Source organism: Oryx dammah, unplaced genomic scaffold (genome assembly GCF_014754425.2).
Source record: "Oryx dammah isolate SB20612 unplaced genomic scaffold, SCBI_Odam_1.1 HiC_scaffold_2, whole genome shotgun sequence".
Classification (NCBI taxonomy): Eukaryota; Metazoa; Chordata; class Mammalia; order Artiodactyla; family Bovidae; genus Oryx; species Oryx dammah.
This window is the reverse complement of record NW_024070186.1, coordinates 20,407,512-20,435,481: the sequence shown is the minus strand read 5'-3', so window position 1 is coordinate 20,435,481 and position 27,970 is coordinate 20,407,512. Positions and strand designations below refer to the sequence as shown.

The 27,970-nt window shown below is 36.2% G+C and overlaps 1 protein-coding gene across 2 annotated transcripts in view; it reads left to right on the top strand.

Moving 5' to 3' along the window:
- The window catches only part of NPHP3 (nephrocystin 3), a 53,045-nt gene that overhangs the window by 16,141 nt on the left and 8,934 nt on the right, over positions 1 to 27,970 (top strand). For both annotated transcript variants that reach the window (XM_040232733.1, XM_040232743.1), the window contains exons 7-20: positions 2,155 to 2,311; positions 4,798 to 4,872; positions 6,381 to 6,554; positions 9,005 to 9,108; positions 11,022 to 11,136; positions 11,394 to 11,537; positions 12,116 to 12,213; positions 14,875 to 14,977; positions 15,416 to 15,498; positions 16,887 to 17,025; positions 18,893 to 19,057; positions 25,303 to 25,397; positions 26,005 to 26,127; positions 27,700 to 27,889. In XM_040232733.1, the coding sequence (XP_040088667.1) occupies positions 2,155 to 2,311; positions 4,798 to 4,872; positions 6,381 to 6,554; positions 9,005 to 9,108; positions 11,022 to 11,136; positions 11,394 to 11,537; positions 12,116 to 12,213; positions 14,875 to 14,977; positions 15,416 to 15,498; positions 16,887 to 17,025; positions 18,893 to 19,057; positions 25,303 to 25,397; positions 26,005 to 26,127; positions 27,700 to 27,889 (1,765 nt within the window). The remainder of the gene's footprint in view (positions 1 to 2,154; positions 2,312 to 4,797; positions 4,873 to 6,380; positions 6,555 to 9,004; positions 9,109 to 11,021; positions 11,137 to 11,393; positions 11,538 to 12,115; positions 12,214 to 14,874; positions 14,978 to 15,415; positions 15,499 to 16,886; positions 17,026 to 18,892; positions 19,058 to 25,302; positions 25,398 to 26,004; positions 26,128 to 27,699; positions 27,890 to 27,970) is intronic.

Genomic DNA, 27,970 nt, shown 5'->3' with positions numbered 1-27,970 from the left:
ACATTCCTGTTTTTCCTCCTAGTTCCTTCATCCTACTGAGTTTTTGTGTGGTTCTGTATATTCTTTTCTGGTGGTCTGGTACTCCTGTCTGCTCTCAGCTTATGTTCTGCACACACTTCTGTGTCTGAAGGTGTATTCCTGATGTATCCCTGGAGAGAGATGTACTCCACATCCACCTACTCCTCTGCTATCTTGTTCTCTCTTTCTAATTGCATTCTTATAATCAAAGACAATCCTTGAAATTCAAAAAATTCTATGACTTTTCATACTTAAATATTAATAAAAAGTTTCACACTGTTAGGCTTGTTTTTGATAGGTTATAAGATTAACATCATTTAATGTAAGATCATTTTAATCAGGGGTTAGCAAACTATGGCCCTCAAGTCAAATCCAGTCAGTCACCTGTTTGTATAAAATTTTATTGGAACACAGATACGTTCCTTTATTTGTGTATTGTCTACAGCTGCTTTCACAGTGTACCACCAGTGTTGACTATTTCAGCAGAGACAGTGTGTCCTGCAAAGCCTAGAACGTTGGCTAGCTGACTCTTCACAGAAAAGGGTGGTAACCCCTGATTTCAGTAATTAGCATTAACCTTCATTATTTTCTTTGTTCAGATACAGATTGAGAGGCAATTGAACACTTGTAGAAGTGTTAAATCATACTTTTAATTTGCTGAAGAGGTAACTACTTAAATCCAGTAAAGTGAGCGATTTTCTTATAATGTGAATATAATCACACCAATGAATCTAATCTGCAAACAAAGTTGTTCTTTTTTTTTTTTTTAACCAGTTAGATATATAGATAGAAGACAGAACAGGATAGATAGAAGGTAAAATAAGGGGTTAAGTTTTCTTACTATACTTTCTTTCTGATTGGATTTAATCCTTCCAAAGCATTTTTTTCTCTTTTTATTGAGGACCAACTCTGACTTTAACTGTGTATGGAAGTGTTTGGAGCCCTAAGCTTTACTAGAGACTCTGCAGTATAACCCATCCTTGATCCTTAGAACTATAGTGTATAGTCTGGATAGCCAGAGGCCAGGTGGCCGGGGAACCACCTGGTCAAGGAACCTTTTCCCAAAACAAGTTTGAGGATTCCTTCAACTTGATTTCCTCTAGTTGGAGTTCTTTACCTCCCCTCCCTGTTTTCCTTTCTTGTTTTGTTTTTTTATATTTATTAAGAATATATCCTGTTTTATATTTAACATATGGGTAATATTTTATCTCAGACAGTAGTATTTGTCATTTGTTGTTTTTCTCGTTAATTCTTTAATCTTTGTAACCATGTTTTTTTTTCGGTTTTCCTCTTTGTTTTTTCTTCTGTTTTGTATTAGGGCTGGTATTTTAGTTTTTTAATGAAAATTCTGAATCGTATAATGGCTTTCCCTTGTATATACACACTTATTTGCCTCCCTAGACAAACTTTGACTTAATGCCTTTTAGAAAGGGAAATTGTTTATAGTTTTCCTTGTGATATAGAAAATGCTAATAGTCTATAAGATTTCTAGAATTTAAATAGGAATAGTACAAACTATAGTTATAGTTATAGTACATTGTAACAGAATTTCTTTTTAACCTTTACCTTGGTCAAGATTTTTACTGGCTGCCTAGCCTTTCTCAGTTGCCTCTGGATCTTTCTTACAGTGTATCTGGGGTATAAGGATTCAGATCATTTATGGTATGAGTAAAGACTAAAGAAATAGAGAAGAGAAAATCTTGAAACCTTGAGGCTGATAATATTTGTGTTTTAACTTGAGAATTATATAATTGTAAACGGAATTAGGTTTTCCATTTATTTGCAAAGTCTCATGAGTCTGGTCCATTATTTTGAGCAATGTTTAACAGTATTTTTGAGAAGTTTTTAAAACAAATTATATTTAAATAAAGTTATGTATGATTTTAATTTAATTTATTGCACAGTTTATTGTCTGCTATTGTCTACTTTGTCTGCTAGTGAATATACTGTACTTTAATATAAGATAGAACAAAGCTATAAAAAACATCCATTTTTGGAGTTTCACTTGTTCTGCAGCAGGGCCTTTCCTGGCCACTTGTCATTGTAGGAAATCCCCTTCTTGGCACTTAGGTAAATAGACTATCTGTGTGCTGCCACCGTGCAGTGTAGCACAAGAAATACTGATTTCCAATCTAGCCTTTTATTGGAAGATTGTGAAGAAGCTTTTCTGAAAAACCCCGAAGGCAAACCACGATTAATTTATCATCGTTTGGAGGATGGGAAAGTCAGTTCTAACTCTGTCCAGCAACTGATTGATCAAGTTTCTAACCTGAACAAGACCAGCAAAGCCAAGGTAAAGTTCATCGGTTGTTTTTAAGAACATCCTTGGGAGAGCAGTGTGCTGGGACAAAAGCCATGAGGTGGAGTGAGCCTGGCATGTTTGAGGAAAGAAAGGAAGCTTGTGTGGCTGGAGCAGAGTGAGTGAGGGGACGTGAGTAGGAGAGGTCACAGGGGGCCAATCCTGAAAAACCTTGGTTTTTCTTACTTACAGCGAGGTAGGGAGCCACTGAAGGACTTTAACCAAAGAGGAAGAAATGCTGTTGTGACAAGGCTGTCTTGGGTGCTGTATGGAGAATTGACTGTGGTTTGAAGGGAGGGTAGTGGATGGGGACAGAGCTGGAGAGCTCCTGCTGTTATCCAGACGAGAGTTGCTGGTGGCTCAGACCAAAGGATGTGATGAGAAGTGATAGGATTCTGGATAAATTTTGACAGAGTCAATAAATTTCCTAAGAGATTAGTTGTGGACTCTGAAGGAACTAGACACGAATAGTGATATATACCTAAAAAGTGTATGATATGTAAGTGAACAAATCAGAATCATTACTGTGCATTTTTCTCAAGCACAGAGTCCTTCTATCTATTATAGGCCAAGGATCAGTGTAAGGAAGAGCCTTTTCCTGGTAACCCTTTCTGAGGGCTTTGGGAAAAGCCAAAAACTGATGAGGAGGAGAAGGATTTGATCATCCCTAGATGCAAAGCAGAATCTATTTTAGAATAGAGATTACAGGCTTTGCATTACTGCTAGCTGAGATAACTTGATGAATGTTTATAGTTAATGATAAGAATGCAATTAAACAACTCTAGGGTTTTCACAAAGTTTCTGTTTCTGTATGTCCAGCCAGAAAATAAGATCAAATGTGAATACAAACATTTTTCTTGAGGTCAGCATAATACAGTGAAGAGTCTAAGAAACAAAGAGTACATTTTTATTATAGTTAATCTCCAGAGCCATTTCATCCTATTTTATTTTGGTACCAGCCTACGTTACTAGATGCTACAAGGGAAGTTACTTATTCTCTAGATACTGCTTTTAAAAATTAGTATACCACAGGTTGAATTTTTTTATATAGGAGTCACAATCTCTCTACTATGATTATAAATTTAAATGTAGGCTAAACTTCTTTGCTTTGTTTTGTAGAATTATAGTTTTACTGGCATGAAGATGGATTTTGAATGTTATATATATTGAATGGTACAGAAATACATAAGATGAATTAGCTGTTTAATTCATGTGTGTGTGACTGTGTGTTTAAGAAAAAAAAAAATGCCATTCAGGACATCAAGAGAAGGGACATTCAGCAGAGTGATTAAAACAATAAAGGCTGGTATTTGGCTTTGCCTAGCTTTGGAATGTTCATAACCCAAAAGGTGAAGTGATTAGCACGGTATCTACAAGTTTTTACCTGAAACAAAACTATGAGAATTCAGCCACTGGAGTTTTCCTAAAAAAAAGACTTCCTTTCACCTGGGGCCAAGCCCCCCAGCCAAACAGGGAAGGAGCTGAGAGTGGCAGTTGTGGGGGTACCTTGTCCTCTGCACCACCACCTGCTCCCCAGGTGCAGGCCCCCTCAGCCTTGGCACATGGCCCCCTCCCCCCACCACTCCTCTAGATCATTCTATAAATAACCCCCAGATTTGCTGAGTACCTAGGCCCCAGATCCACAGAGAAAAGCAGAGGAAGCCCCATTAACTCCCACTAAAGAAAGGCTGGTTTCCCCTGACCCCAACCAGAGACCCCAACCCTTCCACGTTTCCTCAGGTTATCCTGATTACCCTTCCAAAACACATAGGCAGAAAGCAAGCAATATTCAGAGAGGGCATTTATATGAGCCTACGTGTTGAGGTTGCAGGACAAGAAGAAAAAAACAAAAATTATTTCCCCCAAGGCTGTGAGATAAAAAGAATCAAGCCAAACTTAGGAATACTTGCCACAGTCTCTGCTCCACATGATAAAATCTGCTTCTGTTTGCAGGCAGAGATGGAGGCTCCATGGCCTCGCAGCACACCCAGGGATGTAGACGCTGCTACCAGGCCCCAGCACATACCATCCCACCTATCCAGGCCCTTAGTCGGTTCCTGCTCTCTCGTGTCACAATGGTCAGCTGTGTGCATTAGTCCAGACAAAGTGGATTTTCAGTGGTGATACCAGGTCCTGGACAGAGTTTTGGCATCACCAATACCAGTCACTTTTCCAGATGGACACATGAACCGAAAAAAAAAAAAGAAAAAGCATACGTTTTGTTTTATTTGCAACATTGTTCACACAAAATCCCTTGCGTGACCTTAGACAAGGTATTTAACTTGCCTCAGTTTCCTCTTCTAGAAAATGGAGAGAACAACAGTGCCTTCCTTATAGGGTTGTGAGGCTAAGTGAGCTATATACATAGAGCGCTTAGAACAGTTCCTGACACGTAAGCCTGTGAAAATGTTCAGTACCACCTCCTCCTCCTGTTAGTATTGCTTTTTCTTGTTGTTAAACTTCTTTTTTTTCCCCCCCAGATCATTGATCACTTGGGAGATCCAGCAGAAGGAGTCTATAAAACCTATATTTATGTAGAAAAGATTATTAAACAGGTAAATATGCATTCCCTGTAAGATTTTATCTCAAATATCTTGACTGATTTCAATAAAATTGAGTTTTCCAGAGAAAATCACTTGTTTGCTTTTTTGAAAACAATACCTGGGTTGTGTGCCCTTGTTTCTGGCAAGAGTCCATCCTGTAATATTGTTGTGACATTCCCAGTACCGTGTATCTGTATCTCTGAGCTCACAAACGGTTTGATTCTTTAATACCCATCAGGTATAAAATGGATTACAACAGTGGTAGGTAAAAAGCAAGTATTTGAGAGATAATGTTCATCCTGTTCAGTAGAGAATTTCCTCAGGTTCTGTGTGCACCTTGAGTTTTTGTAAATAGAAAAATTCAGGATGGATTTTACTATCCTCCTAACCGTAGAGAGGAGTGAAAACATACCTCTGTGTGTCTGAGGTCACGGATCACAGAGACATCTCAAACTAAAAGTTTCTATGGTATCTCAGTATTATCTTGAAACTGTATATGAGTTAAATATTTTGCTTGATATTTACCTGTCTTTGTTTTTAATATTAAAAATCATTTAAAATTATGTATCAGCAAAAATGCTAATAATGATAATAAAAAGTGTTCCCTATCTTCAAGTAAAATGGGCACAAGAAGATGTTTAGCCTGTGTTTATTCTTACCTGCTGACCTCTCCCTCAGGGTACTGGGAACCCTATTTGAGAAGTAAGGGTTTAGATTACTTTTTAAAAATTAACTCGTGTTAAAGTATGGAGGTATGTTATTAGAGAAAAAGAGTGAGCCCTGAAACAAGATGAATTAAACAGAATAAATGGTAATAAATGAAAATGGACATATTCACCAACTTTACCACTTGTAGGACAATATATTTTCATTGATTAATATAAAGAATAGATATCACAGCAGAGATATTTAACATCAAAAAACTCTATCTTAGTAATTAAATTCTTATAAAAATGTAAAGCAGCATATATCTTAGACATTAGCACAGTCTTTAAAATTGTTCGCTAGCCAAATACAACCCTATTGTGTAATATTTTTCAGAAACCAGAGTCCCTCTAACTTTAATGAAAGAGAGAGGTCTTTGTTTTTATTATTTTAATATTTCTTTGTGTTGTTCTGTTAGTCAGTCAGTCGTGTCCAACTCTTTGCGATCCCATGTACTGTGACCCACCAGCTTCCTCGGTCGATGGATTTCTCCAGGCATGGATACTGGGATGGGTTGCCATTCCCTTCTTCAGGAGGTCTTCCTGACCCAGGGATTGAACCTGGGTCTCCTGCATTGCAGGCAGATTCCTTACTGTCTGAGCCACCAGGGAAGCCCTAATATTTCTTTACTTTTATTTTTAAACTACTGCTTAATTTTATAGTTATAAATTGATCCCTGGAGGTACCATAAAAGGCCATAGGTTTGAACTTGCCCTCCAAGGTAGATGAGGGCCGCCTGAGGCCTGTGTGCTGACTGTACTGTACAGGTCTTCACTTCCTTCATTCACCTCTGTGTGCTTTCTCTTGGTGTTCAGGACATCCTGGGCTTTGAAAACACAGACCTGGACACCAAGGATTTGGGCAGTGAAGATTCTATTCCAGAAGAAGATGATTTTGGTGATGTTCTGTGGGACATACATGATGAACAAGAGCAAATGGAAGCTTTTCAGCAAGCTTCAAATTCAGCCCATGAGTTGGGATTTGAGAAAGTAAGCATTTGGTTTACAGTTCCAACAAAAATCAGTTGCACTTAAAAGCTGTAACATAATTGTGGTTTAATCTAATTTTAGTCAAGGTTAAGGACTGTGTTAGTAACTTCCTCATGGCTTAATTATCCATGTTGAGACATGTGCTTAGGTTTGTATCATGTGAAAAAAAGTGAGATTCAAATATACTTATGAACATCAAACATGTTTAGTTAGATTGTGCTTGTGTGCAAAGTCACTTCAGTCATGTCTGACTGTTTGTGACCCTATTTGCCATAGCCCACCAGGCTCCTCTGTTCCTGAGATTCTTCAGGCAAGAATACTGGAGTGGGTTGCCATGCCTCCCTCCAAGGGATCTTCCCAACCCAGGGACTGAACCCGTGTCTCTTATGTCTCCTGCTTTGGCAGATGGGTTCTTTACCACTAGTGCCGCCTGGGAAGCCCTCATTACAGATTAGGATTTATCAACTATATGTTTATTATGCTACCATCTGCAATTCTCTAAGATAATGTACCTAGGAAACCTGATAAAAATAGTAAGGCTATCTATTCTTCCAGTTCCTAGAGGAATCAAAATATCAAACATCCAGAAAACAAAGCAGAGTAGTTATGCAATAGGCAGATCTGTCCTTCAGCATCTTTAAATATCTAAGCGAATAAACAAGACTAGAAGTGTACAAAGAATCTATCTTCAAGTTTAAAAAGCACTTAATATTTTAAAATTAATAAAAGAATATCTTAAAGAATATTACAGTAACTGTCACTAACAGCTATGTTTTTATAGAACTTTTAATGGTTTTTATAATTTAGACTGTCAGTTTTATGTCTTGGTTCCACTGTTTCCTCACTATGGCTTTTGATCAAGCCACTTAGCTCTAAGCTTTGACTTTCTTGTGTATAAAATGAGGATGACTAATAGAACCTACCTCACATGGTTGTTGGGGGTACTAAACCAGATCTTGCACATAAAGCATTTGACACGGTACTCATCACATGGTAATGTTAAATTGTTATTTCATAAGGAAGGCAAGATATCACTATTTTGTAATTGAAGAACCTAAGGTTCAGATTATAGTTTGCCTATGAGCCTACAGAGTGTAGATTGCAGATGTAAGATTTTAACTTAGGTCTTTCTGGCTATAAATCCTACGCTTTCTTCTGTGGCAAGGAGTCTTAATTTGGGAAACACAGGTCTATAAAAAGACTTCATGTATGTGCTCCGTAGTATCTGACTCTTTGCTACCCTATCGACTGTAGCCTGCCGGGCTCCCCTGTCCATGGGATTCTCCAGGCAAGAATACTGGAGTGGGTTGCCATTTTCTCCTCCAGGGGATCTTCCTGATCCACAGATTGAACCCAGGTCTCCTGAGTCTCCTGCATTGGCAGGCAGATTCTTTACCACTTTAAGCCACCTGGACTTTAGGTAGGGCCATGAACTAAATCGTTAGGTCATACAACCTAACAATTTACAAGGTTTATGAGGTCATAAATCAAACAAGCCCTTTGTTTCTTGAGAAGCATCATTTCTATCAGAAATATTTGAATTCCTGGGAAATATGATATGACAAACAGAAAAACTGATTGAAAAACTATACTAAGTAATTATTTATTGTAATTGCTAGAAATGTCTGCTACCCTAAAGCTCACACAAACTACTTATTACACATTCTTTTGATTCCTCATCAGTTATCGTTTACACCACTGGTACACTTAAACATCCTAACCCCCAAGATGACTTTGGAAACTCCTTTATAACAACTGAGATATTGCAGTTTTCTGAGCAAGTTCCTTTTCAGCTCTGAACCAAGTTTTCCTATCTGGGAAGGCCTCGGAAATAAGAGTTCTTGGGCTTTGCATAGAATTCACCCAATTTCAAAAAGATCTTAGGTGGCCTGTCATAACTTGATTCTCTGTAGCAAGTTCGGTGACTCCAAGGCTTCAGATAAGGCCTTCTTATTGTTTCTTAGGAATCCCTGGAAACTGAGATGGTCTTCAGAACAGGTATTCTTCTGACCAGGAGATATAGAATGCCTGCTGATGATTCCCTCAAGGTCTTCTGTGGTTCTTTCCAAGGTTCAGGAGCTCAGGGTAATACAGTAGCCTCCCTGCAACATTCTGCAGAACATCTGAATGGTGCAAAGCCCCACAGTGATCTGAAAGGCTGCCCTTCATCCATTAATTTACATTAATACTGTAGCAGAAGAAATTGGGGCCCATTCTTAGTTTACTCCTTTGGACATATTTAACCAATCATAAAAATAAGCAATTATGAGGGTACTACTGAAAGTAGATTAAAATCTATTAAAGTAGATTAAATCTATTAAAAGTAGATTTCATTTTTTCTTGCAGCTTTTCTCCACTGATTTCAGATAATCGGAAATTGACTCTATTTAGTATTTGAAGAGGCATGTTCTTCCTCACAATATACAATTTAAATTTATTTTTATTTCTAGTACTACCAGCGCCTTAATGATCTTGTGGCAGCACCAGCACCAATTCCACCCCTTCTTGTATCTGGAGGACCAGGCTCTGGAAAGTCCCTTCTTTTATCAAAGTGGTATGATGCAGTGCAATTAAACAGTTATTTTTGTCATCATTTGAACTATGGAACTCATTCAACAAAGTGAATTATTGCATGTCTACCTTCCTGCAGGGCCTGTATTGAATATTAAAAAAGCAAAAAGAATAAAATAACAGACTCATGCCCTGAGAAATATATAACTTGAATGTTAGAGAGAAGATACAGAATGAGAAAGGAATAGCATTTGTGATTGTGTACATAAACTATGTTGTTGTTTAGTCTTTAAGTCTGACTCTTGTGTGACCTCATGGATTATAGCCTGTCAGGCTCCTCTGTCCATGGGATTTCCCAGGCAAGAATAGTGGAGTGGGTTGTCATTCCCTCTCCAGGGGATCTTCCCAACTCGGATCGAACTTGTGTCTCTTGAGTCTCCTGCACTGGCTGGCTGGTTCTTTACCACTGTGCCACCAGGGAAGCCCACATCAATTATATAGGTCAGAGCTAAGGGAGTGATCAGTATCAATATCAATAGCCTCAGACATGCAGATGACACCACCCTGATGGCAGAAAGCTAAGAGGAGCCAAAGAGCCTCTTGATGAAAGTGAAAGAGGGAGTGAAAAATCTGGCTTAAAACTCAACATTCAGAAAACTAAGATCATGGCATCTGGTCCCATCACTTCATGGAAAATAGATGGAGAAACAATGGAAACAGTGACAGACTTTATTTTCTTGGCCTCTAAAATCACTGCAGATGATGACTGCAGCCACAGAAATTAAAAGATGCTTGCTCCTTGGAAGAAAAGCTATGACCAACCTAGACAGCATATTAAAAAGCGGAGACATTACTTTGTAGACAAAGGTCTGTCTAGTCGAAGCTATGGTTTTTCCAGTAGTCATGTATGGATGTGAGATTTGGACCATAAAGAAAGCTTAGCACTGAAAAATTGATGCTTTTGAACTGTGGTGTTGGAGAAGACTCTTGAGAGTCTCTTGGACAGCAAGGAGATCAAACCAGTCAATCCTAAAAGAAATCAATCCTGAATATTCATTGCGAGGACTGATACTGAAGCTGAAGCTCCAGTACTTTGGTGGGAAAGTTTGAAGGCAGAAGGAGAAGGGGATGACAAAGGATAAGATGGATGACATCAACAACTCAATGGACATGAGCTTGAGCAAGCTCTGAGAGTTGGTGATTGACAGGGAAGCCTGACATGCTGTAGTCTGTGGGGTCACAGAGTTGGACTGAGCAGTTGAACTGAACTGAAGGGAGTGGTCAGTGTGACAAGGAATTAGGTGAATTATAGAGGCATGTACCTTTATTTTCAGTTACTGGGCTCATCTTTAAAGATTAATTGGGATTTTAAATATTTGAAATAAGACAGACTATTTAGAGTGAAATAAATCATAAAGAATATAAAAATAAAGGATAATCTTTACTATGAATATAAAACTAGTTCTTTGAATTATGGACTAAGTTTCCTTTAAGCTAATAAACTCTTATTTTAGTTCATCATGTTATTTAAAAACAAGAGGTAAGACCATTTTCTTTCATTCATAGTTATTTACATTGAGGAGTTACCATATGTTATTTCCTTTTTATTGCCCTTTTATTCAAAGTTATATTTCAAAATATTATTTTTGTGCTTACCATAGAAACTTCTTTCTTCCTAGGTTAATGTTCATTTTACTAATACTTTAACCTCAAATGTATAGTATTTTGATTAACATTAGTCACATCAATTTGTAAGTAAAATGAAGCTATAATTTTTAATGGTTTATTTAAAAGAATCTAAAAGTGGAGTAAAAATGGAAATTTCCCACATTAATTCAAAATTAACTGATCGTGTAATTACTAACAGGTAGCAATTGATGCTTCATGCATTGTGAATTCTTTTTTGTTGACAGTAAAGGAGGTTTATCATTCTTACAAAAGGTCTTTTTCTTTCAGGATCCAATTACAACAGAAGAATTCCCCTAACACACTAATTCTTTCTCATTTTGTGGGGAGGCCCATGTCAACCAGCTCAGAGGCTTCCTTGATTATCAAACGACTGACTCTAAAGGTAGAATATACCATTTTTGGAGTTAGTTACTACAATTTTTATTTAGATTCAGAAGTTGTCTGGCCTGAGGACCTGCTAATAAACTAATTTTCAGTATTACCCATTTGTTTTGGTTTTGCATAAGGTTAAAAGTATATTTAATGCTATTGGGTCCTTGTGGTGACAATTTTGGTTTAAAATGCAGAGATAGAAATCGTTCTCACCAGCTGTGTGATAAAGCGTAGCTACTTTAACTTGAATGTGTCCTCACCTTGCAGTTGATGCAGCATGCTTGGTCAGTATCTGCTCTGACATTGGATCCTGCTAAGCTTTTGGAAGAATTTCCACGCTGGCTGGAAAAACTCTCTGCCCGTCATCAAGGCAGCATCATCATCATTATTGATTCTATAGATCAAATTCAGGTATGTTTTCACTTTGTAACCTGTTGATGCACTCAGAAAGAGACAAAAATATCAGTATCAGTAATGACAGATATTTAAATCATCATCATTATTGATTCTATAGATCAAATTCAGGTATGTTTTCACTTTGTAACCTGTTGATACACTCAGAAAGAGACAAAAATATCAGCAATGACAGATGTTTAAATCATGTTTGTAAGAAAAAAATGTTGATTTTGTTTATTTCTGCTTAATTTATAGAGAGGAAGCATGTGGATAGTACAGAAACACACACACACACACATATATATATGCCAGTAGACACTAGTATCTTGTTGGGAAGGACCAACTATATTTTCACAATTAGCAAATATTGTTCATTTTGACATAGTTTTAGGGCTTTGACATTTCCTTACATGCCCAGAATTCAGATCAGTGATGGTAGTGTTTTACCACTTGTTCTTCTAATATTCTGAGATAAATAATCCCCAAATAAGATTTTACCCTTAATGAGAAGTATAATGAGAATTTCATTTTAATTGGAAAGCTTTTGAAATATTTTAAATTAATAGACGGAATTTTGTTTTTATATATTTAAGCAAGTTGAAAAACACATGAAATGGCTGATAGATCCACTGCCTGTGAATGTAAGAGTAATTGTTTCTGTGAATGTAGAAACATGCCCTCCAGCATGGAGGTAAGCTGCTAACATTAGTTATTTCTGGCTACGTGAAATATTTTAAGTAGAAAGAAAGGTTTTTGATACGTGATTATTTCTCATATTTTTCATGTAAGTGGGAGTGAGGATAGGGAGAAGTGGACAAATTCAGGAAAAGGATACAATCTATAGCATTTTGTGGGAAGTTAGATCTGAGATGTGAGGGAGAAGACTAGGATGGCCCCCAGGTTTCTGGCTTGAGAAATAAAGTAAATTGTGGTTCCATGAACTAAGATGGGAAACACAGAGGACAGGCAGGTTTGTGAAGGAAAAGTCATGAGTTTTGTTTTCAGACATGGTTTGTTTGAGTTGGCAATTATAGCTCCAATTGGTGATTTCTGTCTAGTAGGCAGTTAAATTTATGGGTGAGGAAAGCAAGGGAAGAGCTGGACCAGGAAAAATAAGACTAGCCACCTGTGATCCTGAAATGCAAGTCCAATACTTAAAAAGGGATGCAGTGGTTGAGTTCTTTGAAGTGGTGTTTCTCAATCTATTTTGTCTCTCTACCCCAGGAGCCTTTTTGGTAATGTTCTTCCTAATCACCTCCCTACCAAGAAATTTTAATATCACACATATACCATATATAAATTCATGAACATAAACAGATATATGTGTATTTGTTGTTCAGCTGCTAAGTCATGTCTGACTCTTTGCAGCCCCATGGACTGCGACATGCCAGGCTTCCCTGTTCTTCACTATCTCCTGGAGTTTGCTCAAACTCACACCCATTGAGTCAGTGATACCATTGAACCATCTCATCCTCTGTCTCCCCTTTCTCTTCTTGCCTTCAATCTTTTCCAGCATCAGGGTCTTTTCCAGTGAGCTGGCATTTTCCATCAGGTAGCCAAAGTATTGGAGCTTCAGCTTCAGTCCTTCCAATGAATATTCAGGGTTGATTTCCTTTGGGATTGACTGGTTTGATCTCCTTGCTGTCCAAGGACTCTCAAGAGTCTTCTCTGGCACCACGATTCGAAAGTATCAATTCTTTAGCACTCAGCTTTCTTGCAAAGATTAAAAGTATACTCAGTGCAATTGGGTCCTTTTGGTGACAATTTTGGTTTAAAATGCAGAGATAGAAATATTTCTCACCAGCTGTGAGAAACATGACTCATATCCATACATGACTATTGGAAAAAGTATAGCTTTGACTATATGTACCTTTGCTGGCAAAGTGATGTTTCTGCTTTTTAATATGCGGTCTAGGTTTGTCATAGTTTTTCTTCCAAGGAGCAAGTGTAATTTTGTGCAGTCACTGTCCACAGTGATTTTGGAGCCCAAGAAAATAAAACCTGTCACTCTTTCCACTTTTTCCCCAGCTGTTTGCCGTGAAGTGATGAGCCCAGATGCTATGATCTTGGTTTTGACTGTTGAGTTTTATAGCCAGCTTTATCACTCTTTCTCCTTCCTCAAGATGTTCTTTAGTTCCTCTTTGCTTTCTGCATTATGGTGATGTCATCTGTATATCTGAGGTTATTGATATTTCTCCCAGCAATCTTGACTCCAGCTTGTGAGTCGTGCAGCCTGACATTTTGCATGATGTACTCTGCATATAAGTTAAATAAGCTGGGTGACAATATACAGACTTGAGGTACTCCTTTCCCAATTTTTAACCAATCTGTTGTCCCATGTCCAGTTCTAACTGTTGCTTCTTGACCTGCATACAGGTTTCTCAGGAGGCAGATAAGGTGGTCTGGTATTCCCATCTCTTTAAACATTTTCCACAGTTTGTTGTGATCCACACAGTCAATGGCTTTAGCCTAGTCAATGAAACAGAAATGGATGTTATTCCGGAACTCTCTTGCTTTTTCTATGAGCCAGTGGATGTTGGATATTTGATCTCTGATTCCTCTGCCCTTTCTAAATCCAGCTTGTATATCTGGAAGTTCTTGGTCCCATACAGTTGAAGCCTAGCTTGAAGGATTTTGAGCATAATCTTGCTGGCATGTGAAATGAGCATAATTGTACAATAGTTTGAACATTCTTTGGCATTGCCTTTCTTTGGGATTGGAGTGAAAACTGACATTTTTCAGTCTTGTGGCCACTGCTGAGTTTTCCAAATTTGCTGGCATACTGAGTGCAGCACCTTAACAGCACCATCCTTTAGGATTTGAAATAGCTAAGCTGGAATTCCATCACCTTCCCTAGCTTGCTGGGGAGGGGAAATCTTACACTTTTTATGTATAAAGCACAGATTTGTGGTTTATAAAAAGTGTAAGATTTCCCTTCTCCAACAAAGAATTTCAGCACTTCATTGAGACTGGACGTTATAGGGTATTAAATTTGACTGAATTACAAGCAATGTTTGGTCAAAGACTATGTCTGGCACTATTCCTCATAGGTACCAATACTGACGTTATTTTACTGATCGTATAGAACATAGAACTAGAAATGTTTTACCAGTTTACTGTCAATATATGCGCATTTATCTTATAACAGTGTTTGTTGTGATTAATTGCTAAAAGTGATGACATGCATGTTATAACATGTATAAAGGAAATAATATTACTATGTTTAACAGAGATTAATTTTATGAAGGTAGTATAAAAATTAATTCTTATAATGGAGTTTGATTTGTATTATGGGAAGCTTTGTTGTTTCATTAGAAAAGAATTTCATTTTTTCTTTTTCTTTAAATAAAAGGCTGTGGCCTACACTTCATCTTGACCCTTTAAATCCAAAAGATGCAAAATCTATTATAATTGCAGAATGCCACTCTGTAGACATTAAATTGAGTAAAGAGCAGGTAAGTATTTTTAATTTTGCTGCTCTCTTTTACTCTCTATAGCTTTCTTTATTTAAAAAAAAATACCTTATATGAGACTTAAAATTCAATATAGGAACTCTATGTGGTTCCAAGGAAAATTGGAATTTAGTTATTACTTTGTTAAATGGATTTTCCCTTAAACTAATAAGATATAGAACAAGTAATAAAAAAGACTGGTCTTAAGGCTTACTTTCCTGTATTATATTAAGCAGTATTTTAAAAGTGAAAAAGCATTTGTATGTTGACAGCACTTGTAGTTTACCATAGCACGGCAGTGATGCCACTGATGAGCTGGCAGGAACTGTGTTATTTCTTCAGGGACATTTGCTGATGGCTCAGTTGTAAAGGCCACTTAATTCCAGGGTGGTTTTGTATTTTTGTTTTGTTTTGTTTTGTTTTTTTGGTTAACTGGTACAGGAGAAGAAGCTAGAACGACACTGTCGTTCTGCTACAACCTGCAATGCTCTTTACGTCACTCTTTTCGGCAAAATGATTGCACGGTAAGTGGTAGTTATTTTATGTCACCTTCAGCAATTTTGTGTTTGCTGCAGAATGCTTCCTCACTGTGTGAAACAGAACTGATCATTATGGCAATCTCTCAGGCCACTAAGATTCTAGTGTTCTAACTGTGATGCTATGACTTGACTGTGATACTGTAACTTGACATCCATGATAACGTGGTGACTGAAAATTGCTGGCCCTTGAATATCAGAACTTGTTGGAAATATTTGTCTGATTTTCATCACAGTAACCTTTTCTCAACTTGGGGCTGCAAAAGAAGGCAATATTTGTTCTAAATTGTCACCTTGAGGCCCGTAGTTTTGGGAAAGTGAGGAGGCAAATGAGGCATAAAAAATGTTATTTCCGGTGTCTTTCAATATCAGTAGATAGGTGTATTGGTAGGAATTTTTAATTGTCTCTGTTCCCACATCCTGATAAACATTTCATCTTACAGCAGAGACTTCTATTTTAGACATTCATTTGTAATGTGCCCTTATATAAGCAGTAGAGGGTTTTACTACCTTTACTTCTTCAGGACAGCCTCACCTTACTTTGTCTGTTTGCAACCAGAGGTAAAAAAAAGAAAGACTAATACTTGTTTTGATATTCATCAGAGTAGGTTGTAATCCTAGCACAATTCATATTGGGAAAACTGAAACTAGCACTGTTGTCTCTCAATTCCGCATTCTCACCTGAAGCACCAAATTTGAAATGAAAAAAATCTTTCAAAACTTTGAATTGCCTGTGATATTTTCACTGACCCCTCCCTCTGTCCCCAGAGTTGTAGCAGTGGCTTGCATGAGTACAATTCAAAAGTGTTAAGTCATGCATTTCGTATTTTTTGAAGTAATCTTTTTTAAGAGGGACTATGGACCATTTTTTGTTTTTGTTTTTTTTTTTTTTCACCATTCTTTACATATTAAAAAAAGAAACCACTGGTAAATATCATGTAATGTTTTAAAACAAACCCTATCTACTGTTTTCTTTAAGCTGGTGTTTTCCAAATTCTGGTTCTGTTTGTTTAAATTTAGTTTGCATGGCTAACTAATAATACTTATTTGTAATTATTTTCTTGCTTCCTGTATGTAGGTGGCACGCATCTAGATGTACCATGTCTTATTTTTATGTTCCATAGTGTGCAGTAATTACTTGATACGTAGTTAATTCCCAGCATATTGCATTGAACTAAATGGTATACGAAAATAACTCTGATGATTCTAGCAGTCCCATAAAACTAACATTTTCCTGGGCCGTGTTTTATCGAATTCCTGTTGTCACCAGTTGAACAGTATAAAAAAAGATAAAGCAGAGCATTGTTTTTATTTACCCCCAATTATTCAGTTGTTGGCAGACTGTAAGAAATTAAATCTGTTCTCAATTCCAACAGTGCTGGGAGAGCAGGCAATTTAGATAAAATCCTTCTTCAGTGTTTCCAGTGTCAAGACACTGTTTCATTATACAGACTTGTTCTGCGATCTATCCAGGAGTCCATGGCAAACGATACAGATAAAGAACTAATGAAACAGGTAAAATGTAATAAACTTATAAAGGGAAGATTATTTTGCCATGTTTGGATTTGTGTGTGAATTGAAGTAAATGGTAAATCCCTGTAATGTTAAATATGTTTCAAGCATATACTATACCCACTGCCATAGCGTGCTTATGACCAGAAATGATATCTCAGGGAATCTTCATTTTCCTGATTATCATGGAGATTTTTCATCTTTTCATGCTTCTTGGCTATTCTTGTTTCATCTTCTGTGAGTTGCTGGGTCAGATCCTTTACCCATTTTTTAACTGAGTTGACTTTTTCTTGTTGATCTGTTAGTTTTTAAAGGTTCTGCCTATTGAATACAAATTCTTTGTTATAGAGTTTACAAATTAATGTCTTCCCTGTTCTTGTGTTTTAACCTTATGACATCATTATACAAAGTTTTATTTTAATAAAATGAGATTTATCCACAGTTTCTTTTATGGTTTATGTCTATCTTTTTTTTTATCCTTTGCTGTCATAAAAATGATTTGATATTTTTCCCTTCAAAATATTTTATAATTTTGTTCTTCATGTGTAAGTCCTTAATGCACATTACATATTTTTATTTATTGTGTGAGGAAGGAATCTACTTTTTTTTTTTTTTTTTTTGCTATGCTGCACAGCTTGCAGGATCTTAGTTCCTTGACCAGGAATTGAACCTGGGATACTGCAGGGAATTCCCAGGAGCCTAATTCTTAATCTTTTAAAATATAGCTAGTTAATTGTTCATTTTACTTTATATATCTTTTCTACTGATTTGGAATGCCACCTCTCAGGTATCAAGCTCATATAAAAACATGAGTCTGTTTCTAGGCTCTTCTGTTCCAATTTACTATTCCTTATCAATACCACTGTCTTAAGTATTAGAACTTGAAAGTAAGCTTTGATATTTCATTGGGCAAACCCCCTCTTAATATTTTTCATAGTTGTCTTGGCTCATTTCCCATGTGTATCTTTAGAGTTGGCTCAGCAAGTGCCATGGAAATTCAATATGCAATTTTTTAATTGGAATTGCACTGAATTTAGAGGCTAATTTGGGAAAAATTATCTTATATCTTCTCCTTCATGGAAAGCTAGATAGTTCTCCATTTATTTAGTCATCGTCTTGACTGATTTTCAAATAACATTTTATCTTCTGTCCCATAAAAATTTTGAACATCTTTTGTTAAAATTTGTTTCTAATGACTCTGTAGTAGTTAAAATAACTTGTAAAACTTTTTTTGTTGCTGGTTATTCAACTTAGTTTTTGGAAATTCACTAACAACCTTGCTGAGCCCTTATAGTTTTAACCTGAATCCATTTTTGTGTTTATTTCTCAGCCTGGGGGGGTTCCTGTAGGTTGGACTTTTCATTCTGCCTCTAAGCCCACAAGCTTCCTTCCTTGTCTTCTTGTTCTGCTATTTATCTATCTAAATTTTCAGTTTCCTATTTGGGATACTTGGGGGATTTCTCTTTCTTTTCTGAAGGTTCAATTATGATTTTAGAAATGTTTTGTTACTTGTTGTTATCTGATATTAAGAGGCATTTGTACTAAGAGGGTTGTTTTCTTCCACCATCTTCCCAGAATTGGAACTCTATCATTAGTTTTATTAATATATTTCCTGAAGTTTTAATTTCACTAAACTTTTTCTATATGTATATTATCTTTGGCATGCTACATTTTATATGTACACTGTCTTATTCTTGATTAGTGTCTTTTGGAAAGTGTGTTTTAGGAAATCTGTTTCTTGGCTTATTAAGTCACTTGAATGATAAATTTGAATAAGTTATAAGCTGAAAATAATTATGGACATTTTAATGGCTATTAGTTAACAATAGAGGTACTGTATAATCACTGTTAATTTATTTTATCTACCTAGATTCTCTGCCTTGTAAATATTAGTCACAATGGTGTGAATGAGTCAGAATTGATGGAACTCTATCCTGAGATGTCCTGGACTGTCTTGACCTCCCTTATTCACAGTTTACACAAAATGTGTTTGTTGACTTATGGTTGCGGTTTGCTTAAGTTTCAACATCTACAGGTAAATGTTTTCTTAGTAAAGTTTTTTCACTTATTGAAATGTCTACATATCATCACATATGTATTATGCTATATAATACCATATTATTTCAAATATTTCAATTAAAAGACAAATTGAAATCTCATTTGGCATTACAGATATTTTTCCAGTAATTTTAGGTTAGATACAAAATTTGGCTAATATTCTTATGAAGTAAATACCTTTATGAAATGGCTATTACTTTAAAAAGTAGTTTTTTCTGAAAGAGAAAAATGTTTTTTCAATTTTATGTTTCATTGTATTGTTGGTGTATTATAATGTTTTAAGAGCTTGGGTTCTGTTACTCTGCCTCAATTCACAGCCCAGCTCTTTACAGCTTAATGTAACCCTGGACAAGTTCTCTGAGCCTTGGGCAGATGTTTTTAGCTTACCTCAAGGGTTGTGAAGATAATTAATTGAAATGGTAAATAATTAATTTGTCCTGGTGAAGTCCTAAACATGATTTCTAGCACCTAGTAAATAATGACTAATATAACTTTTTTTTGTACCGCATAAGTTGCATCTGTTAATCCCAAATTCCCAATCCTTCCCTCCCCAACTACCCCTTCCCCTTGGAAAACACAAATTTGTTTTCTGTGTCTGTGATTCTGTTTCATAGATATGTTTGTTTGTGTCATATTTTAGATTCCACATATAAGTGGTAATCACAGTTTGTCTCTTTCTGACTTCGCTTAGTATGAAAATCACTAGGTCCATCCATGCTTCATTTTAATTCTTTTATTTATGGCTGAATAAATATTCCATTGCATATATGTACCATGTATTTTTTATCCATTCTCCTATTGATGGACATTTAGGTATTTTCCATGTCTTGGCTATTGTAAAGAGAACTACCATGAACACAGAAGTGCATGTATCTTTTTGAATTACAGTTTTTTCTGGGTAAATGCCAAGAGTGGAATTGCCAGATCTTATGATTACTCTATTTTTAATTTTTTAAGAAACCTCCATGCTGTTTTCCATAGTGGCTGTACCAGCTTACATCCCTACCAGCACTATGGGAGGATTCCCTTTTCTCTACACCCTCTCCAACATTTGTTATTTGTAGACTTTAATGATGGCCATTCTGACTGGTGTGAGATGGTACCTCACTGTAGTTTCGATTTACATTTCTCTAAAAATTAGCAATAATGAGTATCTTGTCATATGCCTATTCACCATCTGTATGTCTTTGGAGATATATCTACTTAGGTCTTCCACTCATTTCTTGATTGGGTTGTTTGGTTTTTTTTTATTGAGTTGTATGAGCTGTTGGTATATTTTGGAAACTAAACCTCTGTTGGTCACATCATTTGCAAATATATTCTCCCTTTGTTTGTTTATGATTTCCTTTGCTGTACAGAAGCTTATAAATTTGATTAAGCCCTGTTGGTTTAGTTTTGCTTTTATTTCTATTGCCTTGGGAGACTGACCTAAGAAAACATTGGTACAATTATGTCAGAGAATGTTTTGCCTATGTTCTCTTCTATGAGTTTTATGGTGTCACGTCTTATATTTAAGTCTTTAAGTCATTTTGAGTTTGTTTTTGTGTATGGTGAGAGATGTGTTCTAACTTCACTGATTTACATGCAGCTGTACAGCTTTGCTAACACCACTTGCTGAAGAGACTGTCTTTTCTCCATTGTATTTTCTTGCTTCCTTTGTCGAAAATTAATTGACAGTATGTGTGTGTGTTTTTCTTGGCTGTTTCGTTCCATTGATCCATAGGTCTGTTTTTGTGCCAATATCATGCTGTTTTGATTGCTATAGCTTTGTAGTATTGTCTGAAGTCTTGGGGGTTATGCCTCCTGCTTTGTTCTTTTTCCTAAGGATTGCTTTGTCAATTCTTTGTCTTTTTATGGTTCCATATAAATTTTAGGATCATTTGTTCTAGTTTTGTGAAAAATGTCATGGGTAATTTGGTAGGGATAACATTAAATCTATAGTTTGCTTTGGGTAGTATGTCCATTTTAACAATATTAATTCTTCCAGTGCAAGAGCATGGGATATCTTCTATTTTTTTGAATCATATTGTTTCCTTTATTAATGTTTTATAGCACTCAGCATATAAGTCTTTCACCTCCTTGGTAAGATTTACTCCTAAGTAAATTTTTTGCTATGACTTTAAAGGAATAATTTTTTACATTCTCTAGTATTTCATTGTTAGTGTAAAGAAATACAACTGATTTCTTTATGTTAATCTTATATCCTGCTATCTTCCTGAAATCATTGATCTGTTCTAGTAGTTTTTGTGTGGAGTCTTTAAAGTTTTCTATATGCAGTATCATGTCATCTGCATATAATGACAATTTTAACTCTTCCCTACCAATTTGAATACCTTTTACTTTTTTTTTTTTGGTCTGATTGCTGTGGCTAGGACTTCAAATACTATGTTGAAGAGAAGTGGGGAGAGTGGGCATCTTTGTCTTCTTCCAGATTTTAGTGAGAAGGCTTTCATTTTTTCACCACTGAGTATTATACTGGCTGTGGGCCTGTAATAAATAGCTTTTATTATGCTGAGATATGTTCCCTTTGGATCTACTTTGGTAGGAGTTTTTATCATAGATGGATGTTGAATTTTCTCAAATACTTTTTCGGCCTTTATTGAGATGATCATGTGTTGTCTTTTCTTTGTTGATGTGGTATATCACATTAATTAATTTGCATATATTAAATCATCCTTATGATTCTGGGATGAATCCACCTTGGTTGTGGTGGTGTATGATCTTTATGTATCATTGAATCCGGTTTGTTAATATGTTGTTAAGAATTTTTGCAACCATAGTCATCAAAGATGGCCTATAATTTTCTTTTTCAGAAGTGTCTGGTGTGGTATCCAGGTGATGGTGGCTTCATAGAGTTTCTTTGGGAATGTACCTTTCTCTTCAGTCTTTTAGAAGAGTTTAGAAAAGACTGGTATAAGTTCTTCCTTGTATGTTTGGTAGAATTCACTTGTGAAGCCATCTGGCCTTGGACTTTGGTTTGTAAGGAGTTTATAAATTACAGATTCTATTTTACTTCTAGTTATTGGTCTGTTCAAGTTATTTATTTCTTCTTGATTCAGTTTTGCTGGATTGTATGTTTCTAGAAAGTTGTCCATTTCTTCTAAGTTGTTGAATTTGTTGACCTGTAATTGTTCCTAGTATTCTCTTATGGCCCTCATACCAAAAAATGTTAAGTCCACACAGGCTACACAGGGATGCTCCGACATAAAAATGGTCCTCCAAGACCACAGTAGATAACTGTTTCTCCTAAATCCATAGAGTAAGAGAAATATAAGTAAAACGAAGCAGAGGAACCACTCCCAAATAAAAGATCAAGAGAATTCTCATTAAAGAACAAACAATGAGACAGACTTCTTCAATCTAATAGACACTGAAACAACAAGATAATGAAAATCCTGAAGGAATTAAAAAGGACTATTCATAGTAATGTAGGTTACTGTACAAAGAGACTAGAAACTAGAAGGAGGAGCCAAGAAAAATTAGAAAATTCACTTGCTGAAATGAAAGCTGGGCTAAAGGTAATGAAGAGCAGAATAAATAATGCAGAAGAATGAATAAGTGACCTGGAAGATAGAATAATGGAAATCACCCTATCAGAACAGCAGACAGAAAACCAAATGAATAAAAAAAAAAAGCAATATAAGAGACCTATGGGATACTATAAAAGCATGTCAGTCTATACATAGTAGGGATCCCAGAAGGAGAAGAAAGAGAGAAGGGGGGTTGAAAATATATTTGAACAAATTATGCCTGAAAATTTCCCAAACCTAAAGAAAGAAACATATCCTCCTGTGTACAGGAGGCACAGACAAGATAAACCCAAACAGACCTATATCAATACATCCTATAATAAAAAATGGCAAAAGTTAAACATAAAGAGGGCTAGAGAATAAGGGGTGACAGAGAATGAGATGGTTGGATGGCATCACTGACTCAATGGACACAAGTTTGAACAAACTCTGGGAAATAGTGAGGGATAGAGAAGCCTGGATTGCTGCAGTTCATGTGGTCGCAGAGTCAGACATGACTTAAAAATTGAATAACAACAAAATATAAAGAGAAGATACTAAAGGAAGCAAGAGAAAAACAAAGAGTTAATTATAAGGGAATCCCCATAAGGCTATCAGATGATTTCTCTACAGAAACATTATAGGCCAGAATAGAATGACAAAATATATTCAAAGTCCTAAAACAGAAAAATCTGTAACCTAGGATACTCTACCCTCCAAGATTATAATTTAGAACTTTTCAGATGGGCAAAAACTTAAAAAAAAAACAGCAATACTAAACCCATCCTAAAGGAAATATTGAAAGGTCTTATCTAAATAGGAGAGAAGTAAGAATCAAGAGGGAAGAGAAAACCACAATTGGAAAGTAAATCATTTAAATAAGCTGGTTTGTTAGTTAGTCACAAAGTCATGTCCAACTCTTCTGCAATCTCATTGACTATAGCCTGCCAGGCTCCTCTGTCCATGGATTTCCCAGGCAAGAATACTGGAGTGGGTTGCCATTTCCTTCTCCAGGGGATCTTCCCAACACAGGGATTGAACCTGCATCTCATGCATTGGCAGGCAAATTTACCACTGAACCACCAGGTACACAGATATTTAAAAATTTCTGTGAAAGTGGTAATAACCACAACAAACAGCAAAAGGACAAACATGAAGATATAAAAGAGGACATCAAGATCATAAAATGCGGGGGATGAGCGTAAGAAAATGTAGATTTTTTTTCCCCTAGAATGTGTTTGAGCTGTATAACTACCAGTCTAAGGTAAGCAGATATAGGAAGGGGGTTAGCATACATGAAACATAGGGTAACCACAAATCAAAAACATATAATAGATTTACAAAAACCAAAGAGAAGAGAAGAGAAGCATAATGCAAAAGAAAATCATCAAACCCCAAAAGGAAAAAGGAAAAGAAAGGAACAAAGAAGAAATATGAAATCATGGAAAAACATGATTTAAAATAATAATAAATACATTTCTATTAATAATTACTTTAAATGTCAATGGACTAGATGCTTAAATCAAAAGACACGTAGTCACAGAAAGGATAAAAAAAAGAGTATAGAATATGCTGCCTACAAGAGACTCATTTTAGGGCAAATGATACACATAGATTGAAAGTGAGAGGTTGGAAAAAACCATTTCAAGCAAATGGAAATGACAAGAAAGCAGGGTTTACAATATTCATATCAAACAAAATAGACTTTAAGTCAAAGGTTATAAAGAGAGATAAAGAAGGATACTATATTATGATAAAAGGATCAATACAATGAGATGATAGTACACTCATCAACATATATTCAGTCAATATAGAAGCAACTAAATACATAAAAGAAATACAGACATAAAGGGATAAATTGATGGGAATACAATAATAGTAGGAGACTTTAACACTTGACTCACATCAATGAACAGGTCTTTGAGACAGAAAATCAGTAAAGCAACAGACAGCCAAAATGATACAATATAATAGTTAGACTTAGTTGATATTTTCAAGACATTACATCAAAAATAGCAGAATACACATTCTGTTCAAGTGCACCTGGAACATTCTCTAGGATTGAGCACATGTGTGTGTGTGTGTGTGTGTGTGTATGTGTGTGTGTTCAGTCCTGTCCAATTCTTTACAACCCCCTGGACTGTAGCCCACCAGACCCCTCTGTCCATGGAATTTTCCAGGCAAGAATACAGGGATGAGTTGACATCCCCTTCTCCAGGGTATCTTCCCTTGAACCCGCATCTCTTAAGTCTCTTGCTTTAGCAGGCAGGTCCTTGACCACTAATGCCACCTGGGAAGCCCTTCAATGCCATGGTTAATTTATATATGTAAACTAATATAAATAAATTCTTTCATTTGAGTATGCGGTGTTATATGTAGATGTGAAATATTTGTAATTTCACAGGCTTATCTTTCTCCTTTGTAGTATTAATACATCACTTAAATAGTTTGCTGTTTTTAGTGCTTTTGCAGTCCACATTTCAGATTTTAATGTATTCACTAAAAGTTTGAATTGTATTATATTTTGAGTTCTAACAAGAATTCTCATGTCAGTTGTCACATAAATATATACTGAATTTTTAAATATTTTAATGCTATTTCTATTCTACAACTATAAATTGAAATAATTATAAATTTCATTTTAAAAATTCATTGTTAGATATACAGTGACTTACAGAAAATAGAGTGTGATATTTTTTCTTTTTCTCTGTAGGCTTGGGAAACAGTGAGACTAGAATACATGGAAGGCCCCACCATTATTGCTTCATATAGACAAAAGCTAACCAACTATTTTACCATGCAGCTAAGGTATTACAAACATCCATTTTGTTGTTCTTAGCTTCTGCAACACACTATACCTCTGTGTCCTTATTTTTTTCTTTCTTGGAATAACAACGTATAAAAATTTACTTATTATTTTAAAGGTTAAGTTCTCTCCTGTTAATGCCAAAAGAGCAAAATATAATTATGCAAGTCAGTCTTTTAATATTATGCTGAAGATTTAAGTGAAATCAATGCAGGATCATTTTATTATTTTTATTTTATTCTAGTTAAAGAGTTTAAGTAGTTAAAAAATATGTGTATGTCTATAAATACCTGGGTGTGTCCACTGATGTTTTTTTTTTGATAATTCAATTTGTGTCCCTTGATGGTTTTTTTAATAGTTCAATGCCTACTCTATAGGTATAGGAAAATACCTATAGAGTTTGATCAGTGGTCCTGAATATCACTTTATTTCCATAGTTATGTTCATAAAGTTTCTGATTTTTACCTAATTTTCTCAGTATTTTTCATCGAGTCAGGGACAGGATATATATCAAATATATATCTCCTCCTTTAACATTTGCCAGTAGTCTTCTGAAGCATTCTCACTGTGGGACAGTACTGTTGAATGTTGTCCCTTCTCTTCTAATAGTCAGGACCGAGTGACTTGGAGGAGTGCAGATGAACTACCTTGGCTTTTCCAGCAGCAGGGAAGTAAACAGAAGCTGCATGACTGTCTTCTTAACCTCTTTGTGTCTCAAAACCTCTATAAAAGGTAAAAAACTTATTTGTAGGACATCTTTCCCCAGAAAAACAGATTCAAACAGTTGTTCGGTGTAACGGGAAAATGGCATTCTTCATTTAAAAATTAGTCCACTTTCAGTGGTAACCGTAATATAAAACAATATGGGAGAATTTTTAAACAGTTTGCGAATTGCCACGTCTCCTTTTCCCAAGAGGTAAACAAAAAAGATGCTGTGCTGTGCTTAGTCACTCAGTCATGTCTGACTCTTTGCAACCTCATGGACTGTAGCCCACCAGGTTCCTCTGTCCATGGGGGTTCCCAGGCAAGAATACTGAAGTGGGTTGCTGTGCCTTTCTCCAGGGTATCTTCCCAACCCAGGGATCGAACCAAAGTCTCCCACATTACAGGCAGATTCTTTACCATCCGTGCCACCAAGGAAGCCCAAACAAAAAAGAGTATTGTTTTTATAAAATCAGAGCTGGAATGCTCTTGAGATAGCTTTGTATCTTAATCTTTCACTGAAGCAGGTTTAAATCCAGACCACCCAGAGAGGTGGTTCATGATGTCTACTTCTTAGGGCATCCAAGTATTTTAAAGTATAGCCTTCAAACTAGACTTTGGGCTCTTCATAGGATCTGACTGGTGTCAGAATTTAAAGAAAGCCTTACCCTTTTCTTATAATAATCTTTTTTAAGTTTTTATTCTATCTTTTAGGCTGTACCATGTGGCATGTGGGATCTTATTTCTCTTACCAGAGGTCAAACCCACATCCTGTGCAGTGGAAGCACCAAGTCTTAGCCACTGGATAAGGGAAATCCTTTATGTCTCATTGTCATCTCTTGGTGTGTCTGAATTTGCCTCTTGCAGAATCACCTTTTTATGAGCCAACCTTCTGACCTCTAAGTCCCACCTCCATCTCACCTAGAAATTTAGACACTTCTCATAACTTAGCTGCATGATTTGTTTTGTTCCTTAATGATCTCTCTCAAATTTCTTTGTTGCAGCTCATAAATTATTTCTCATCTCCATCCAGTTTCTCATGATTTGAAATGAGATTTATCCCTTAGTTTAACAGCTCTCCATCCTACTTAATACCATCTACAGATGAATAAGCTCACTTTTATCATTCCATTCCTTGATGAAAATACAAAGCAGGTATTCTGACAGCTTGCCTGTGCTTTGTTTCTTCTGTTTGTATTTTCATCATTTAAAATAATTTTGGGGTGAACTCGGCAGTTGACTGCATATCATAAAAAGTCTAAACAGGATTCTGATAGGATTCCATTGGTGACTAACCATAATGGTATTAATGGTAACAGCCAACACTATGGAGTACTTGCTACATGCCATGATCTCCTTAAAGCAACATTTGAGGCAAGTGATGTCGGTGTGCTCCTTCTGCAGTCGAGAATGATGAGGTAGGAGAGAACACAGCTAGAGTGCTGTGGACTCAGATGGCAGGCCCAGTTTACACCTTTACCTCACTACACTGGACTGGCCGCCTAATACAATCAGTAGCTTGATATGAGTTTGTGGAATCTTCACTCAGTAGTGGGGTTTAACATTTCTTTTTCATTATATCACTGTTATTTGTTGAAACAGAGGACATTTTGCTGAGTTGCTGAGTTATTGGCAGTTTGTTGGCAAAGACAAAATCGCAATGGCAGCAGAATACTTTGATTCACTGAAGCAGTATGAGAAAAACTGTGAAGGCGAAGAGAGCATGGTTTGCTTAGCTGACCTTTATGAAACCCTGGGGCGATTTCTCAAGGATCTAGGCCTTCTCAGTCAGGTAACTTCAGGGAGTTAGAGACTGTGTGGGTCTTCGTGTTTACCCTTTTCTCCTTCCTAGGAATTGATGTTGCTTTCCTTT